Source organism: Pseudophryne corroboree, chromosome 2, assembly GCF_028390025.1.
Source record: "Pseudophryne corroboree isolate aPseCor3 chromosome 2, aPseCor3.hap2, whole genome shotgun sequence".
Lineage (NCBI taxonomy): Eukaryota > Metazoa > Chordata > Amphibia > Anura > Myobatrachidae > Pseudophryne > Pseudophryne corroboree.
Window position 1 is genome coordinate 1,033,870,023 of NC_086445.1, and position 18,542 is coordinate 1,033,888,564.

At 45.8% G+C, this 18,542-nt stretch overlaps 1 protein-coding gene across 3 annotated transcripts in view; it reads left to right on the plus strand.

Annotated features, from left to right (window-relative positions):
- The first annotated feature begins 11,702 nt into the window (after positions 1-11,702).
- LSAMP (limbic system associated membrane protein) overlaps positions 11,703-18,542 on the plus strand; it is a 1,024,508-nt gene continuing 1,017,668 nt past the window's right edge. The window contains exon 1 of one of the 3 annotated variants that reach the window (XM_063956776.1): positions 11,703-12,372. In XM_063956776.1, coding sequence (XP_063812846.1) covers positions 12,218-12,372 — 155 coding nt within the window. In that variant the 5' untranslated portion in view covers positions 11,703-12,217. The remainder of the gene's footprint in view (positions 12,373-18,542) is intronic. The other 2 variants (XM_063956777.1, XM_063956778.1) reach the window with 2 other exon arrangements.

Below are 18,542 nucleotides of genomic sequence, written 5' to 3' on the forward strand. Positions count from 1 at the left end.
CTAAGTAAATTGGATTTTTATTTATTCTTTCTCTACAAAGCGCTTTGCTACATAGAAAGCGACAGGGCAGTGCAAGAGGACGCCAGGCAATTAACCTGCCCGTATCCCAAGAGCCGACGGAAAGCGACTCCCGAGTGAGGAGATAAACTCGTAAATTAGAGGACAACCATCGCAAAATGAAAAATAAAATCTATGATCGGTACCCAAAATCTGATATAAGAAAATTCACTACTGGGGAAAAAAAAATAGATATTGACATTTTATACAGATACACAACGCAATCTGGTGGGGGTAGCCTTCTCGGGAGACCACTACTGATACGTGGGAACACTTCATCTCCGCCAACATCAAATCTACACCCTTAAGTATCGGTGGTCGGTAAAAACCAGTCCCCACTTGTATTTAATACAGTGATTCCCACAATTAAGTTGCTGCAGATACAGCAGGCGTGGACATGTCGTATTCATGTGTCAGTAAAGAAAGGCTAGCAGCCAGTAAATGATTATAAAATTGTCTGTACTGTACTCTGCCACAAGAGAGGAATCAGATTATTGCTAGCTGCATTAGACAGGACAAGGACTGGGACACTCCTAATTATCAGTCACACCAGGTCCACCCCTATGGGGACACCTCCAGACCTGTCTGTGGATGATATAAGACCAAACCAGTCACACCGGAACCCAATGCATATTGGACCTCTACTCTGTCACACCGTATCTACAGGATGAGGCTTCCTGTAACCCGTAACCCTGTGTTACCCTGTAACATAAATTATGCCCAAGTATAAGAAAAAATGTCAAGACATAACATTAACATATAACCATAACGAGCTGCGGACAGCAGATCCTGGGAGAGGTGAGAGAGCAAATCCTGGGAGAGGTGAGAGAGTAGATCCTGGGAGAGGTGAGAGAGCAGATCCTGGGAGAGGTGAGAGAGCAGATCCTGGAAGAGGTGAGAGAGCAGATCCTGGGAGAGGTGAGAGAGTAGATCCTGGGAGAGGTGAGAGAGTAGATCCCGGGAGAGGTGAGAGAGTAGATCCTGGGAGAGGTGAGAGAGCAGATCCTGGAAGAGGCGAGAGAGCAGATCCTGGGAGAGGTGAGAGAGTAGATCCTGGGAGAGGTGAGAGAGCAGATCCTAAGAGAGGTGAGAGAGCAGATCCTAAGAGAGGTGAGAGAGTAGATCCTGGGAGAGGTGAGAGAGTAGATCCTGGGAGCGGTGTGAGAGCAGGAGACAGCAGACCTGGGAGAGGTGTGAGAGCAGGAGACAGCAGACCTGGGAGAGGTGTGAGAGCAGGAGACAGCAGACCTGGGAGAGGTGTGAGAGCAGGAGACAGCAGACCTGGGAGAGGTGTGAGAGCAGGAGACAGCATACCTGGGAGAGGTGTGAGAGCAGGAGACAGCAGACCTGGGAGAGATGTGAGAGCAGGAGACAGCAGACCTGGGAGAGGTGTGAGAGCAGGAGACAGCAGACCTACGAGAGATGTGAGAGCAGGAGACAGCAGACCTGGGAGAGGTGTGAGAGCAGGAGACAGCAGACCTGGGAGAGGTGTGAGAGCAGGAGACAGCAGACCTGGGAGAGGTGTGAGAGCAGGACACAGCAGACCTGGGAGAGGTGTGAGAGCAGGAGACAGCAGACCTGGGAGAGGTGTGAGAGCAGGAGACAGCAGACCTGGGAGAGGTGTGAGAGCAGGAGACAGCAGACCTGGGAGAGGTGTGAGAGCAGGAGACAGCAGACCTGGGAGAGGTGTGAGAGCAGGAGACAGCAGACCTGGGAGAGGTGTGAGAGCAGGACACAGCAGACCTGGGAGAGGTGTGAGAGCAGGAGACAGCAGACCTGGGAGAGGTGTGAGAGCAGGAGACAGCAGACCTGTGAGAGGTGTGAGAGCAGGAGACAGCAGACTTGGGAGAGGTGTGAGAGCAGGAGACAGCAGACCTGGGAGAGGTGCGAGAGCAGGAGACGCAGACCTGGGAGAGGTGCGAGAGCAGGAGACAGCAGACCTGGGAGAGGTGTGAGAGCAGGAGACAGCAGACCTGGGAGAGGTGTGAGAGCAGGAGACAGCAGACCTGGGAGAGGTGTGAGAGCAGGAGACAGCAGACCTGGGAGAGGTGTGAGAGCAGGAGACAGCAGACCTGGGAGAGGTGTGAGAGCAGGAGACAGCAGACCTGGGAGAGGTGTGAGAGCAGGAGACAGCAGACCTGGGAGAGGTGTGAGAGCAGGAGACAGCAGACCTGGGAGAGGTGTGAGAGCAGGAGACAGCAGACCTGGGAGAGGTGTGAGAGCAGGAGACAGCAGACCTGGGAGAGGAGGGAGAGCAGGAGACAGCAGACCTGGGAGAGGTGCGAGAGCAGGAGACAGCAGACCTGGGAGAGGTGCGAGAGCAGGAGACAGCAGACCTGGGAGAGGTGCGAGAGCAGGAGACAGCAGACCTGGGAGAGGTGTGAGAGCAGGAGACAGCAGACCTGGGAGAGGTGTGAGAGCAGGAGACAGCAGACCTGGGAGAGAAGTGACAGCAGGAGACAGCAGACCTGGGAGAGTAAGTGTAAGTGTCTGAATAGCGCTCAGGAAAGTGATCCTACCTCTGTATTTCAGTAGAGTCTGAGTTGTACTAATTAGTCCGGTGTGTCATTGATGTGAGTTTGTGACCTGTAAAATTCTTCTTCTCGTATCAATTTATTGGGTATTTTTTATTCCTCTTTTTGTCAGCACTGTGGAAATCTATCCATCAAGAAACTCAATAACCACATAAACAGCTCAGGGCTAAATAAGCTCAAGATGGAGATTATTTTGGGAATGTTCATAACGGAATTATTCCCCAATCCTGGCTCAATTAAGAGTTATTATCTAGAACTGAAAAAAAAATGAAGGTTAACTTTAAAACATGAATAGTAATTAGCAATATTATCTCGCTCAAGAGGAGACGTCTATCCATACAAGGCCCATTAGCTCAAGTGTTTATTAATCTATTGATTTTACTTTGTAAAAGCAAGAGGAGGAAGTAGGAAGAGAGAACATGGCTCAGTATGCAAATGTTCCGATGAGAGGAGGCTTGTCCCGTCAGCCCCAATACACCATGATGTATCCCCCAAGGAGGTCTAGTGGCACTGTGTCTACAATGCAAAATCAGACACTTAACTGCAGTCAAGATAATATGGACCTTTGTCATTTGTCATACAAGAATGTAAAACCTCACACCTCATTGAGGTCTCAGGTCTATCATGGAAAGATCCAGATCAGGAGCCATATTGTCAGGTTATGTCACCATGGTATCTGTTACATGGTGTTAGCTCCCCCGTGCAGATGTTTGGTGATTGCCATATGGAAGGCACAAACATAATTTTAGGATACAGTAATTGGCGCACTAGGAGTTATGGTTCTAGAAGACCGGGCTCAGAGAAGAAGCTTCTTGGACCCCGACTCCAGCCACCCAGCTTAATCAGAGGGCTTATGGGGCATTGGCTCTATACGTGTATTTTATAGTCCATGGTCTTCCTCCACTGTATATATTAGAGCGTTCTACTCGTCTGTCTCCTTCTGTATCATGCTGAGCACGTGTTGGCATCCCTGACGATGTTCATGAATGATATTGGGCCCAAAAGAAATGTCAACATCAAGAATGGTGGCTATAAAAGAATTTGAGCAGCGTCACTATGGGCCGTAATGAGAGGTGGACAGTGTTTCGATTCGGTCGCAGATGGGCAGTGTTTTCTTTTGTGTGCATGCGCTGGAGCCGCAGTGCGCATGTGTTGCAATGATATTGCGGCTCCTCTTGCAGTGCGATGTCAGTTGCAGCTTGACGGGGCACGTTTTTCAAAACAGAGGCACGCTGGCGACGTTTTTGGAGAACGGCGAAACAAGCGACTGCGAGACAATTTGTTATTTCTTCTATTCTATGAATTGGGAGGACATATAGGTAGAAGTATGATTGTTCGTTAGGGGGGTGAAGCGGCACCAGCGCTGTTATGTCTGCTGATACCGCGTCTCACTCATATATGTATGCCGCATGACACTATGCGCCCCTGTCTATAGCGCAACTGCTGCTGTACCTATGAGATAGCACACTGACTGGAGCATTTAGTTCTGTGTGGCATAATATGAACTGGGGCATTTAGTTCTGTGTGGCATAATATGAACTGGAGCATTTAGTTCTGTGTGGCATAATATGAACTGGGGCATTTAGTTCTGTGTGGCAAATTATGAACTGAGGCATTTAGTTCTGTGTGGCATAATATGAACTGGGGCATTTAGTTCTGTGTGGCATAATATGAACTGGGAGCATTTAGTTCTGTGTGGCATAATATGAACTGGGAGGATTTAGTTCTGTGTGGCAGAATATGAACTGGGAGCATTTAGTTCTGTGTGGCAGAATATGAACTGGGAGCATTTATTTCTGTGTGGCATAATATGAACTGGGAGGATTTAGTTCTGTGTGGCATTATATGAACTGGGGCATTTAGTTCTGTGTGGCATAATATGAACTGGGAGGATTTAGTTCTGTGTGGCATTATATGAACTGGGAGCATTTAGTTCTGTGTGGCAGAATATGAACTGATAGGATTTAGTTCTGTGTGGCACAATATGAACTGGGGCATTTAGTTCTGTGTGGCATAATATGAACTGGGAGCATTTAGTTCTGTGTGGCAGAATATGAACTGGGAGCATTTTGTTCTGTGTGGCATAATATGAACTGGGGCATTTAGTTCTGTGTGGCATAATATGAACTGGGAGCATTTAGTTCTGTGTGGCAGAATATGAACTGGGAGCTTTTAGTTCTGTGTGGCAGAATATGAACTGATAGGATTTAGTTCTGTGTGGCATCATATGAACTGGGGCATTTAGTTCTTTGTGGCATAATATGAACTGGGGCATTTAGTTCTGTGTGGCAGAATATAAACTGGGAGCATTTTGTTCTGTGTGGCATAATATGAACTGGGAGGATTTAGTTCTGTGTGGCATAATATGAACTGGGAGGATTTAGTTCTGTGTGGCATCATATGAACTGGGAGGATTTAGTTCTCTGTGGCATAATATGAACTGGGAGCATTTAGTTCTGTGTGGCATAATATGAACTGGGAGCATTTAGTTCTGTGTGGCATAATATGAACTGGGAGCATTTAGTTCTGTGAGGCATTATATGAACTAGAGCATTTAGTTCTGTGTGGCATAATATGAACTGGGATTATTTAGTTCTGTGTGGCAGAATATGAACTGGGAGCATTTAGTTCTGTGTGGTAGATTATGAACTAGGAGCATTTAGTTCTGTGTGGCATAATATGAACTGGGAGCATTTAGTTCTGTGTGGCAGAATATGAACTGGGAGCATTTAGTCCTGTGTGGCATAATATGAACTGGGGGCACTTAGTGGGTAATTCAGACCTCACAGCACCAGCAAATTTGTTAGCAGTTGGGCAAAACCATGTGCAGTGCAGGTGGGGCAGATATAACATGTACAGAGAGAGTTAGATTTGGTTGGGTTATATTGTTTCTGTGCAGGGTAAATACTGGCTGCTTTATTTTTACACTGCAAGTTAGATTTCATTTTGAACACACCCCACGCAAATCTAACCCCCTCTGCACATGTAACATCTGCCCCCCCTGCAGTGCACATGGTTTTGCCTAACTGCTAACAAATTTGCTGCTACGATCAGGTCTGAATTACCCCCTTAGTTCTGTGTATCATAATATGAACTGAGGGCATTTAGTTCTCTGTGGCATAACATGAACATGATGCCCTGTGTTCTGTGGGTTCTGTGTGGCATAATATAAAATGGGTGCTATTGTCACGTTTAATTTGATGTTGACGTTAAATTAAAAAGTAAATAAGGTTGCAAAAAAAACCCAGAAGTCGCAATGCATGAGCCGAGAATAGAAATGAAGCTAAAAAACTTTTCTCTCTATAATCAATGGTCAAAAGACTGTATGGCAAACTATCATGGTACCACCAGTAGCAAACGCAGGATTTCTAGAGGGGGGTTTCCAAACGCAATCCACAACCTCCCACTCTGGGGAACATTGGAGCAAGTGCGGGAGTCTGGGGGAGCGGCAGAAGAACCCAGTAAAGACCCTGGACATTAATGTAAATAATCGTCTTTTTATACAATGGATAGTGTACAGAATACAGTATTAATATTTTTCACTTTATATTGTCTATAGTATAGGTTGTCTCAAACTTATTTAAATCATATAAATAAGATAAGTGGTTAGGAAAAGGTTAAACGTATCATAAATAATGACACAAATATAATAGAACCAGTACTGCACTTTCTAAGCACACATTCTCCCTCATAATGGTAAGGCTCCTGTCTCTTCTTCCTGGCAGATACTCTCTGGTCCAGTGCACTGATTGAGAGTGCTTGTTTGCGATTTTTGGTGATCTGCGATCCAAGCTGAATGAAGGCCTATATACAATTGCTATTGTTGAGCCACTTGCCAAGAGGAGGGTGGTTTCTGGGCAATCAGAACCCCCCCTCTTGGCCTAGTTGGTGCCCAAACACGTGTAGTGCTATACCCCTGTAGCGGAGTGGCCGTGGCACTTGTTCAGTGTCCCTAGGTGGCCGATGTAGGAAGAAGTACTGTGTGGAATATTTGCGTACTGTTTTATACAGTGCAATTCTACTCCTATTATGTACCCATTCATGTATCGCTTTTGTCACAGAAATCCTCCACTGCAATATTAAATTGCCATTTCATAAGCAATGGCTGTCGGGGCATGCTAGGACTTGTAGTCCCATCACTGCAGTTAAATCTGCATGATAGTTCTTTAAGTTCTTAATAAGTATGAGAGTATTATAGCCGCAAACATCTAGAGGTAAATGATCCCATGTGTTTATAGAAAATGTGTTTGTTACAAATGAATTTCAACAAAATTTGTTATTGTTTCAATGGGGACAGTAAGTGATGTCCCCTTCGCTCCAGCAGATGGCGCCAGACTGACCCTTCAGCTTGTTCCTCAGACATGCAGTGTCAGCCTGATGCACAAACAAACTCTTCTGTATGCTGAAATGCGGGTTTGCAGTGATTTCTGTAATCCAGCCCATTAACATCACTCCCAACTCTCCATCCCCTTCTCTATATTTCCATCTCTGCCTGCGTTCCTCAATCTCTCCACTTTTCCAGTTCTCGTTAATATTTATGGCGGTTACAGGTAGTGATGGGCGAACCGATTCCACCGGCTCTAACATTAGCCACATTTTTACAGGCTCATCCTAAACAGTGACGTCATTTGCTAAATGCTTCTGATTGACAGCAAAATGGCTGGATCATTGACAAACACTGGAGAATCGCAATGGGCGGAACTTAGAGAAGCCAATCTCCAAGCATCAACAAATGTCACATGACCGGGGATAGAACTGGGCTTCACGGCTACAACCGCAAACTCTAACAATCGCTACTGTTGTTGGATCATTGTGTTGTGGGAAATGTGCCTGAGGCTCACTTATAAGGGGGAGATGTACTAAGCGTTGGGGAGAGAGATAAGCTGTGGAATTAGCAATCAGCTTCCAACTGTCATTTTATAGGTTGTGCTAGATAAATGATAAAAGCAAAATATAGGCGCATTGCCAAGCAAAGCTTACACGGACACTACGGTCATTCACACAGGAAGAAACGAGGACATAGAGAAATGACACGTCAGCACTACGAAACGTAATAATGAGACTGTAAACTGCCACCAAAACCACCTTCTGGGGGGAAAAAAATTATAATAATAAAAAATATATATATTTAAATAAAAATGGTGTAAAAAAAATTATTATTTTTTTTTTGCAAAAGGTTTTCAGCCAGTGTCCAAAGTGATCAGAATATGCCATTGTAAAGCGTCACTGCCCATCATTCAGTGTAATGCATTGGAATGAAGAAATAATCTGCAACAAGCAGCCACTAGGGGGCAGATTTATCAACAAGTGATATTCCTATTATCCCTCGTTATAAAATGATAATTGTACTCCAGCCAATCAGGTCGAGGAAAGTGTAATTTTAAAATACAAGGCTGGAGCACCGTTTATCATTCGTAACGAGTGATAATATGAATATCACTGTTTGATAAATCTGCCCCTAGAATCCTTTTGATTATTTCTGATGCACAAAACTGTGGATGTAAATGTAATTTTTGTTCATGATTTGGGTTGGGGTGATTAAGACCTGATGGCAGTTTCTCTGACATGCAGGGGGACTCCAAGCACGGGGCTAGGCCGCCCCGCATGTCTGGCCCTGCCCCTACCCCCACACAGGTGTGAAAGCATCAGACGCCGGCAATGCTTTCACACCTGCCAAGTAGCTCCCTAACTGCATAACCTAGCTGCGCTGGGTCACAGCAGATGTGTGTGACGTCACGCAGCCGCCGTGGCCTGCGTTGTCCGGACCGCACTCTATGCCGTTGGCACCCCCCCCCCCTCCCTGTCAATCAGGCAGAGGCTATCGCAGCCCTGAGATGCAGCGATCGGGTCTGAGTTAGGCCCTATGTTTGTGACAGTGCAATGGGTTTGTCAGGCAAGATGACATTTTTGTAAAGCGTAACGGAATTTTCAGCGCTATATAAGAAACTGTTCATGAATAATTGGCCAATAGACAAAGGATCCCGGGAACCATGTATCACAAAATATGTTAATTTGCTTTCCAATAATCCACAGGTCTTACATATACATGCGTGGATGCTGCGTTGCTTTCAAAGGAATTTAAGTCCAGACAGATCACGATGAGGAAATGATGAGACAAAAGCCTTGTACAACTTACATTCATTTTACATAACTATTATAGTTATATCGACTCCGTGCATCATTGCACATCAACAATCGCCCATTGACTGTGCAAAATCCACCCACAGCCCACACTCAGGGCAGAGCGGTGACGGAAGAGGCCGTTACTGTGACAGCTTAAAGGATCACCAGTCTATTCAATGGGCCAACTGGGAGGGAGGTCGGGGGGTTGGTTAATAGCCAGAAGGTCCATGCATCTGTCACGGCAGAGGTCAGAGGGTTGGGTTGCATGACCCCTACATATATTAATGTCAACTCTGTATAGGCTTCTATTGAATTCCTGGCAGCCTATAACAAGCCTTCAGGGGGAATATTTATCATTCCGTAATCATTCTATATACTCAGCATGTGTTATATGTATTTTCTTATCTGTGGCTCTTTGGGATGTGGCGATAGTAAGGATGGATTCACAACGACCAAATTGTTATTTCTTACGGCGAGATTCTCAGATAAACATAGTGATGGTGGATTGTATTGAGGTCAACTGACTTACACATACAGTAAATGACTGTTACATTGTTACTCATGAAATAAAAGTCACCGTCTAATTATGGTACTAACTAGTTACCAGTCATGCAAAATGACGGAACAACACAACAGTAATGTCAGCGCCAGCTGTGGGGAGCGCACGAACGGAGCAACAGTTGAATTGCTCTGTTGGGCGCCATCTAGTGTCCGCCAGCATGCAAAACACTTGAATACCTCCCATAGAGGTGAGGAGCAGCGTTAGACTTTTATTACGTATCGGATTACAGATGAGACACAAGTTGTTGTGAAATTTGCCGCACCGTCCTTGAGTTCCGCGCAGTGTTTGTAAACGCTGCAGACAACACCATACTGTTTTGGAATGTGCGGGAGACAACATGAATTTTGGGGAGACCACACAGAGTTCTGCCCAGATTACCTCTCTCTTTCTTGTGAAGTGGGCAGGGCTATAATGACACGGTCTGTATCACTGCGCTGAGGTTAGTGAGGCCTGGGGTACAAATAGAGACATTACGGCTACACAACCTTCTCAGCAGTGACACCAATCACATCATTGCGCAGCCAGGTGACGCCGATCACTCCATCACTCCCCCTACACTTGACCTTTGGATTCCCTTTATATCTCCCAGGTGGGGGTATTCAAGAATAGGCCTAATCCACATTGCATTTTGCCAGCTTTGAAAACACAATTTATTATTATTATTATTAACTTTTATGTTTAAGGCGCCACAAAGTGTACGCAGCGCCGTACAGGGTAAACATACAGTAGAAAACAGTAACGGGCTTCAGGGCTTTAAAGAAGGTTTGCCACTGACCTGTGCTGCTATACCCGTCCCAGATCTCCTGTAATGCCTTGTAATAATGCTGGTGATTTTGGGATAGACTCTGTGCATGCTGAGGTCTCCAGAAACATGGCGTCCATCCTCTTCCCGGCAACAAATCTCTACTTCGCATGAGCTAATCAGTAGGAAAATGGTCGCCGCGCCATTTTCCAAGTGATTTTTTTTCCGCAGAAGTAGTGCCGACGCAGGCCTTCGGAGAGGTGATTAATTGAACATGGCAGGGTGTGCAGTTTGGGGCTCCCCGGACCCGTGTGCACCACACACATTGGACCCATTATAGATACGCCTATGGATTAGAGGGTCTCTGTAAGACGGTCAAGGTACCGTGCTCAGGTTTGTTAAACAGGAAGCCAAGACATCTGGGAATGATTTCACAGTCTAGAAGAACCACGTGTAACAACCAAATTGTAATGGTCAAACTAGAAATCTTAATTAGGGGAAAACGAGAATTCCTAGTTATTGCAGTGATAAAAATTGGGACTGTTAGGGATCTATGTACTAAGACTTGGAGAGAGATAAAGTGGACCGAGATAAAGTACCAGCCAATCAGCTCCTAACTGTCATTTTTCAAACCCAGCCTGTGACACGGCAGTTAGGAGCTGATTTGTTGGTGCTTTCTACCAGGCTTAGTACATAGACCCCAAAGTCACAAACTATTAAAAGTTACTCCCGAGTTAAAAAATAAAATAAAAGGATGTACGGATTTAGGTCACCAAAGGTCACTGCAGAGGAGGACTATAGATTTATGCCTGCTCCCCCCCCCCCCCCCCCTGGCACAGAACACAGGGATTGTCTACTGTGCCAGTGGTGTAGGGGTCAGGGGTCCTCTTCTGCTTTTCAGATAAGCAGGTTGATCATTAGTAAGTCCAATGTATAAATGCACAGTTGCCCTTATAAATGGCACCTTTCACTCTAATCTGTACATACACACTGTCATGCTGGGGCACTTGTCATAGAAATCCTTCATTCTATAACCACTTCTCTTATTTCATCCTTCCTGTTAATCTGCCCTATCCCATGACTTCGGCACTGCATTCAGAACGGAGACAGACACAACACACTTTCTGGTCGCTTAAAAAGAACATGTATCCTAGGGAGGGAGTAAGAGGTGATTGCTACATGATGTTTCAGTTGCAACAAACCAATCCTGCACTCTCCGAGGACTTACGCCGCTACATAACACATCTGCTCGGTCTGTGCTTGTGGGCTGAGCACTTTTTAAAAAAAGTAACAATATACAGCAGAGGCTAAGGAGGCTGACAGGGAGGATGGAGGCCAGAAAAGAGTCCGGGGGGGCCTTGAGCGGCCCATGGGCCAGCAATAGTACATAAAGGTGTGCAATGTAAAAGCAGATGGTTAATGTCCTTGATGGATGCTTCTGCAAGGAGGTCACCCCAGCACTACACCCCAATGGGCACAGCCACTGTGGGGGGGTACACGTGTCTCTGAGGGTGTTGGGGGGAAGCCAGGGCTGGATGTGTTGAGTAGGTGGCAGGAGTGGGGGGTTTGTTGTTGCAGAAAGCCCCAGATAACGTCTCCTTTCCCTTCCAGTACAGGCAGGTTTCTGCTTTCCACACTGAGATCCTCCTCCGTCCTCCCCCTCCCTCTCCCCATCCATCTCTCAGAGCCTGGGAAAGTGGGTTAGTGCTCTGTGTACACAGTCAGCATCAGCAGCAGAATCCACAGCCGCTCTGCTCCCAGCCACCAACACTCCGGGATTGTTGTGGAATTTATCCCATCGGATACCCCCGTCTGCAAAGACTGCAGGATCTATACACCCCCCCATTGTCCTCCAACCCCCCAGCACCTCCAACATCCGGGCAGTGGGCTCCATCCCCGGGCACTGTGCATTGATGAGAGTCACACTTTGGGAATTTACATGAAGATAGTTGCCCCCCCCTCCCCCTGATACCCGCTCTCTGGAATTGTAAACTGCTGCCATAAACTGTGGGATTTAACAAGAGACTTTAATTTCATGGTTGATTTTTTTTCTCTCTCCTGAATTTAATCCTTTTGGGTTTTTATATTTTGTAGAATTTTTTATTTTATTTTTTGGTGCAAGTTATTTTTTTTTTCTTCTGTTTTTTTCAAAGTATTTTTATTTTTTTGCATTGTGATTTGAATCGTTAAGCGGTAACCATGGTGTGGAGCTGGCACGCAGACAGGAACCAGTTGCCTCTTCTCCTTCTAAGACTCCTCTGCCTTCTCCCCACAGGGCTGCCTGTCCGCAGCGTGGATTTTAACCGGAGCACAGACAACATCACCGTCCGGCAGGGGGATACAGCCGTCCTCAGGTAGGGGGCGCTCTGCCTGGTTCTTTTCCTCTTTCTTCTGCTGTTGCTGGATACTTGAGTTTTGCAGGATGCTGCTGGACCACAAGAGATAGGACGGGAGTGAATGAGTGCTGGCAGGAGCAGGGCCGGATTTAGGGGGGGGCGAAGGGGGCGACCGCCCCCCCCTAACACAGTCATAGCCACGCACACTTTTGAGCAGAAGAGAGCTCTCCGGGGATAGCCTGAGGCAGAATGATGTGCTGCAGTTTATACCACAGCAGCACAGAGGAGCCAGGAGAGCAAGGGTTACAGTGCATTTGCCCCTCACTTGCTGGTGTGTGGGTACTAGGGCTAATAAATACAATTACACCATAGCACAGTCACGTACATAGAACAATCACAAAGCTCTATCTCAGTCTCACTCAAAAAGATCAGCCAGAATTGAGAGAGGAGGAGTTAGGATTGCAGATGGGAGGAGTTGGGACTGTAGAGGGAGGGGTCAAGATTAAACAGTAAACCGCCCCCCCCCCCTAAAGAAAAGTCTAGGTCCGTCTCTGGGCAGGAGGTGTAGCCGTGTACAGGCAGCATGAACAGATGTACTGTATTAACCACGACACAGTGCTGTGTATATTATATGCATGTGTCGTATGAGGCTTCTCAGGTCCCGTGCAATCTATACTGAGTCATTACATCATTAATTGCACATATTGTATGTGCGCAGCTGAGCAGATCAGGGTAGAGGAACATTAAATAATTGCTTTTTATACTTTGATTTATCTTATGCCTCATTCACTCCCCCCTGTCAGTAATCTGTAAGAGTACCTTTCTCCTAATGATGCTCTCCCAGAGATTGACTCATCCCATCATGTGAAGATGATTAAGAGTGACTACGTCACGTGTCTCATTGCTAAAATGTATATGTGCTCCTTGCAGCCAATTGCACTGCAGCAGCCCTGAAAGGGTTAATGCACCGATTAGCGCAGCCCTCTAATACAGAGAGGGGGACAAGTCACAGCTCCCGTGATTGCATCTGACATCAGATTGATCTTTAAGCAAGGATTGTCATTAATCCAATGGGATTAGGATGCGGACTCGGCAGTAAATACATTTCATGTTACCCCCCTTTCCATTGCTACCCAGGATGGGCCGGGTAACGCATGGTAATGACCTGCCAGGCAAAAGGGGGGTTAAGCCTCCTGGTACTGAGGAGGTGTTACTCGGTGTCACCCTGCAATGTGCCATAGAATTGCTGACACCATTAGCTGTTAATGACTGGTCTGAGGAGTCTATAGGATGTGTCGCAGTGAATACAATGTCAGCCCTGCATGTACTGTACTGTCACATGCAGCTGTGTGATGGAATCAGCCACCTGTGCCACAGAGCTTGCAATCTATTGGTGCGCATGAGGATAGCTGGATGTTGGTCGATAGCACTGCAGTTAGTGTGTGTGTGTGTGTGTGTGTGTGTGTGTGTGTTTGTGTAACAAATGGTTAAATCTATAGTCACCAGTATTCTGTTTTCTTCTTGGCTTATGTGTTACTTTATTTTCTATCCAGTCCGTTCCCCGGGGGCCGCTAACAGGGCGTGTGTTTTTTTGGAAGACGGATGGAATAATTAGCGGTCAAGATTAATTTGCGTTAGGTTAAAGCAAAGATGTAGAGAAAATGGGAACTGCGAGCGTTCCCCAAGGACGGCGGCGGCTGAGGAATGTTAGGTAACCCTTTGTGTGCCACCCCTCTGCCCCTGCGCCGCCGCCTGACCTTGCCTGTCACACGGCACCTGGCACATTAGCACATGGCAGCGCTCTCTGTCCTCTCATGTGTGTGTGTTAGATTGGAGCTGTGGCTCATTGATTGCAGCCTGACAAGAAGTGTGAACACAGAGGCTTGTGATGCTCGTTATTTGGTGTGTCTCCGTGATAGGCGGCGTTACTTACCACGGTCGGCTTTAGAACTACTGTAGTGTGGTCTTGTGGATAGTATCCTGCTTCATTTATTAGAGAGAAAAAACTTAAAAGGTTAAAAATATATATTATACATAAAATACTGTAGCCCAACAGTGTAGAAACACATGTAAAACTATGTGGTCTGGGGGCCCCTGTAGAAGTGGGGTGCTGGCGCGGGTGCCCTTTCCACCCTGCCCTAGTGCTGGCTCTGGTAACATCACAGCGTTGGGAGTTGTATTGTCATCTTATGCTAGGGAAGGTTCATTACTAAAGTGAATTTGTTTCATCTGTGTCTGCTGTACCCGGCGGACATTACTGGGTATTGGTTATGTGCGGATGTAATCATTAGTGTGTTCTGCAGCCATATAGTCTATTAGTCTGTACCTTGCCCTCCCTTCTCCTCCTCTTACAGTGGATCCTCATCCACAACACTGTACATAGATTGCAACAAGAGCCCTTTCTCCCAATCCACAGCGCTCTGCTCTTGCCACTTTACAGCATTGATTGAAATGTGTTTTACGTTTATATGTGTGTAATACCAGATGCGACGGGTTATGCTGTAAGACTGATTTCATTCCAATGTACTGTTCCTGCATTATTAACTGATACTCATTTCAACAATAAGCGACATATACAATAACAATAAGTATAGTATGCCGCCAGCAGGTCATGTTTTCTGGATTTGCTTTGTTGTGTACTGTAATTGAAATCATCTTGGACAATGTCAAATAGGGTAATACTTATTAAAGCTGATCCTTTTGGAAAGCTTGAGAATGGGGTTGAGACATTATGTACTGGCCCACTCTAACTAGTACTTTTAAAATAGGTTTTGTCAGCTTCAAAAGACAGGTCATGTTTTCATGACTCACCTGCTGTGACAATTATAGGTCCAGGTCCTAAGGCCAGTGCCTAACACGTTTCTCAGTCTTTATATAGGCAAGTTGTTGCTGTATCAGCAGCCAGGAGAGTATTGCAGCAGACATGGAAGGGCTACTCAGCCTACGGGAAATTGCTTGAGTTATACACACTAGCTCTAGAATCCCGCAGCAACGCCGCCCTGGTGGTTATTTTGGCATATGACATTTGCTTACATATTTCTTTGCACATGTTCCTAAAAACAACAGATGAAACTTAGATGAGTGAAACTATTATTGTAGATGTATGAATATATCATTTATAACTGAGCAGATGCACTTTTGGTCATATTGGATTTATTACTGTATTAATACTTTACATTTTTAAAAAGTGAGTGTTTTGCCCTCAACCAGTGGGCACCAATGGTAAACATCAGAGGCTGATCCCCAATGGTGAGTGGTGAAACGCTATGTGTATGCGTGGGCCCCATCACCACATGCGGTAAGGCCGACCATCGATGACTTCTTAGTGATGGTGTGAAACCATCGGCCATCAATGATTCATTTGGGTGTCATGGATTTCATTTCCAGCCTAGGAATGACCACGGATGGCTCATGCACGGTCATTCCTAGGCCAGAAATTAAATCCGTGACACCCAAAAGGGAAAATTCCCATCACTGATATTTAACTAACATCGTTCTCATTCAATAAATAAGCATAATAAGTCTGAAATAATTTTTAGCGCCAATATTTAATACAGAGACCTCACATTACACTAATAGACTCTACAATATATTCATAGCTGCATTACTAACCCCCACATTACATCAATATCCTCCACGTTACATTTATACCTTATATTTTTACACCCAAATTACTTATCAGCATTTCATAATAGCATATTAGAAAACAATCCTGTCTGAAGAGTACAAAGAAGAACATATAAATGCTCTTTATAAGCAATAAAAAATAAGAAAAATGAAATTTTTCCGTCTTAAATAAAGACTTGAAAAACCCCCAAAAACGATGTACAATGTTTAAGGCCGTTTTCAGACTCCTCTTCTGCGATACTATAACTCTGTGTGCTATAAGATCAATACTCACCGTCATCTACAGCACATCGCGGGTTTTGTTTTTATTTTATTTTAAAATAGTTGTTCCATTTACGAAGCGTCGGCGGGCTGGGAAGACAATTGAACTGTTCTGTTTTTATCCTTCGCTTCTCTGAGAGAAACCGTTTTCCTGCTCTGTATCAACTCTCCAAAAAAGAAAAAAGATCGATGAAACTTCATAAAGTCTTCATAGCTGTCATCTGCCTGAAAGCAGAGGTTCTAGGCTGGGTCATCATATTTCTCCGGGAAAGACGCTTTCTCAAAGTTCCATTTCATGACTTTTATGTCTTTAAAAGGACAAAAAAACTGATTTACTATTAAGGATTATTGTCGGTTGTGTGCAACAATAGGCTGAGCAACAATGTTGTGGAAAATGGTCTGAAATCTACAAAAAAGTGATCATGTATTTAATCAGTGCCTCTTCCCATACTATACAGTGCCTCTTCCCATACTATACAGTATGTTGGGGATCACTGCTGGGGAGATAGGAGATTCAGGATTCAATGGCTCCCTTGACTGGTACAGTGGCATCATGCCATTTTCCTGCTGTTTTGAGCATGCGCAGTAGGGAAATCACCAGGAAAATGGCTGCCATGACATTTTCCTGGAGACCTGTCCATGCGTAGTAGACTCTAGTACACAGCTGCCAGCAGCTGGCTAAAGAGAAGGGGGCCCGGACGGAAGCTGCACTTGAATCCCTTCCTCTCTTAATACGCCGTTGGACTAGTAGTTCCTGATTGGATGGCACAACACTCTCCCAATCCAATCAGGACACAGATTTAATGACTGCTAGTGTGTCAGACCCCTCTCCAGCATGCCTCCTACAAAGCTTCTGAGGTTCCAGGTTCAAACACAGTTTACTTTAGGGTTGACCATTGAATGTTTGACCATCTAGTGTGTCCATGGATGGCACCATCAATGGTCTTCATCGGTGGCACCATCAATACTTTCCATCAGCAGCAGGAATCTACTCATAGAAAACCACAGATCGTTCAACTGATCATTAGGTGTCACTAGATGCATCATGTGACAGCGAGGAGCCATTTGGAGAAAGCGAGAGCATCTTTGAAATAATTTCAAGAGTGGGGCTAAGAGTTTTGTGGCTAATAAAGAAAACCCAGTTGTATCATAATGGGATCTCTACCATCGAAGGCAGAGAAACATTTGATCTCTGTCATCGACGGCAAAACCATTGACCAACGATAGCAAACCATTAACGTTAGCTAAACATCGGTGGTTACAACATTTGTATACTTTATGTATTCAGCAGTCTAGATAAGGTTGTGAACCAACTAAGGAATGAGGAATATCCTGCTATATATATATATATATATATATATATGGGTTGGGTACAAATTCCCAGCAGTCGGGATCCCAATGTTCAGAGTGCTGATGGATACCAGTAGGGCCGGACTCCCCATCTGGCACTTATGGCAAATGCCAGAAGGGCCGATGGTCCGTCCGGTCCACAGAGAGCCGGAAAGGCCGCGCGCAGCTCCCGGCTCTCTGGTTTGTCCCTTGCTGCTGCCGCCGCCTCCGCCCGTAGTGTCCCGTTGCTAAGCAATATGGGGGCGTGCCGTGAGTCCAACCCCCCCCAAACTCACGGCACACCCTGATGTGTACTGACGCCCCTTTCACGAGCGCGTGCGAATCAGGGCTGGAAAGAGGCCCCATGCTGTCCCGGGATACCGGTAAGGATTTAAACCCTACCCCTAATCCTAACCCACCCCTCCTGCAGCCTAACTCTAACCTTCCCCTCCCGCGACCTAACCCGTCCCGTCCTCTGCACCCTAACCCTAACACCCCACCCCACCCCTGTCTGCAGCCGAACCCTAACCCTAGTGCCTAACCCTAACCTCAAACCCAGTACTTACCTTTGGGATCTGTGGGGATTCTGACAATGAGGATACAGCTGTTGGTATTCTGACTGTCAGGGTGCCAACTGCCAGGATCTCAACCTCAGCCCATATAGACTAGTAACATCTGAACAGAAAATGTACATACTGGTAGTTACGAGGGGCCATCGAGGCATGGACTCCAGAAGACCTCTGAAGGTTCTTGTGGTATCTGGCAGTCTTGAACTTTTCTTATGTTTATTAAACCATTCCTGAACGATGTTTGCAATGCGGCAGGGTGCATTTTGTGCTGCAAGAGGCCACTGCCACCAGGGAAGCTGTGCCGCACTGTGTGTTCTGACACCTTTCTATCATACCTAGCTTTATCTGAGGGATACGACCAGACAGGTTAGTCTTCTCTCCCTATGCACATCAATGAGCCTT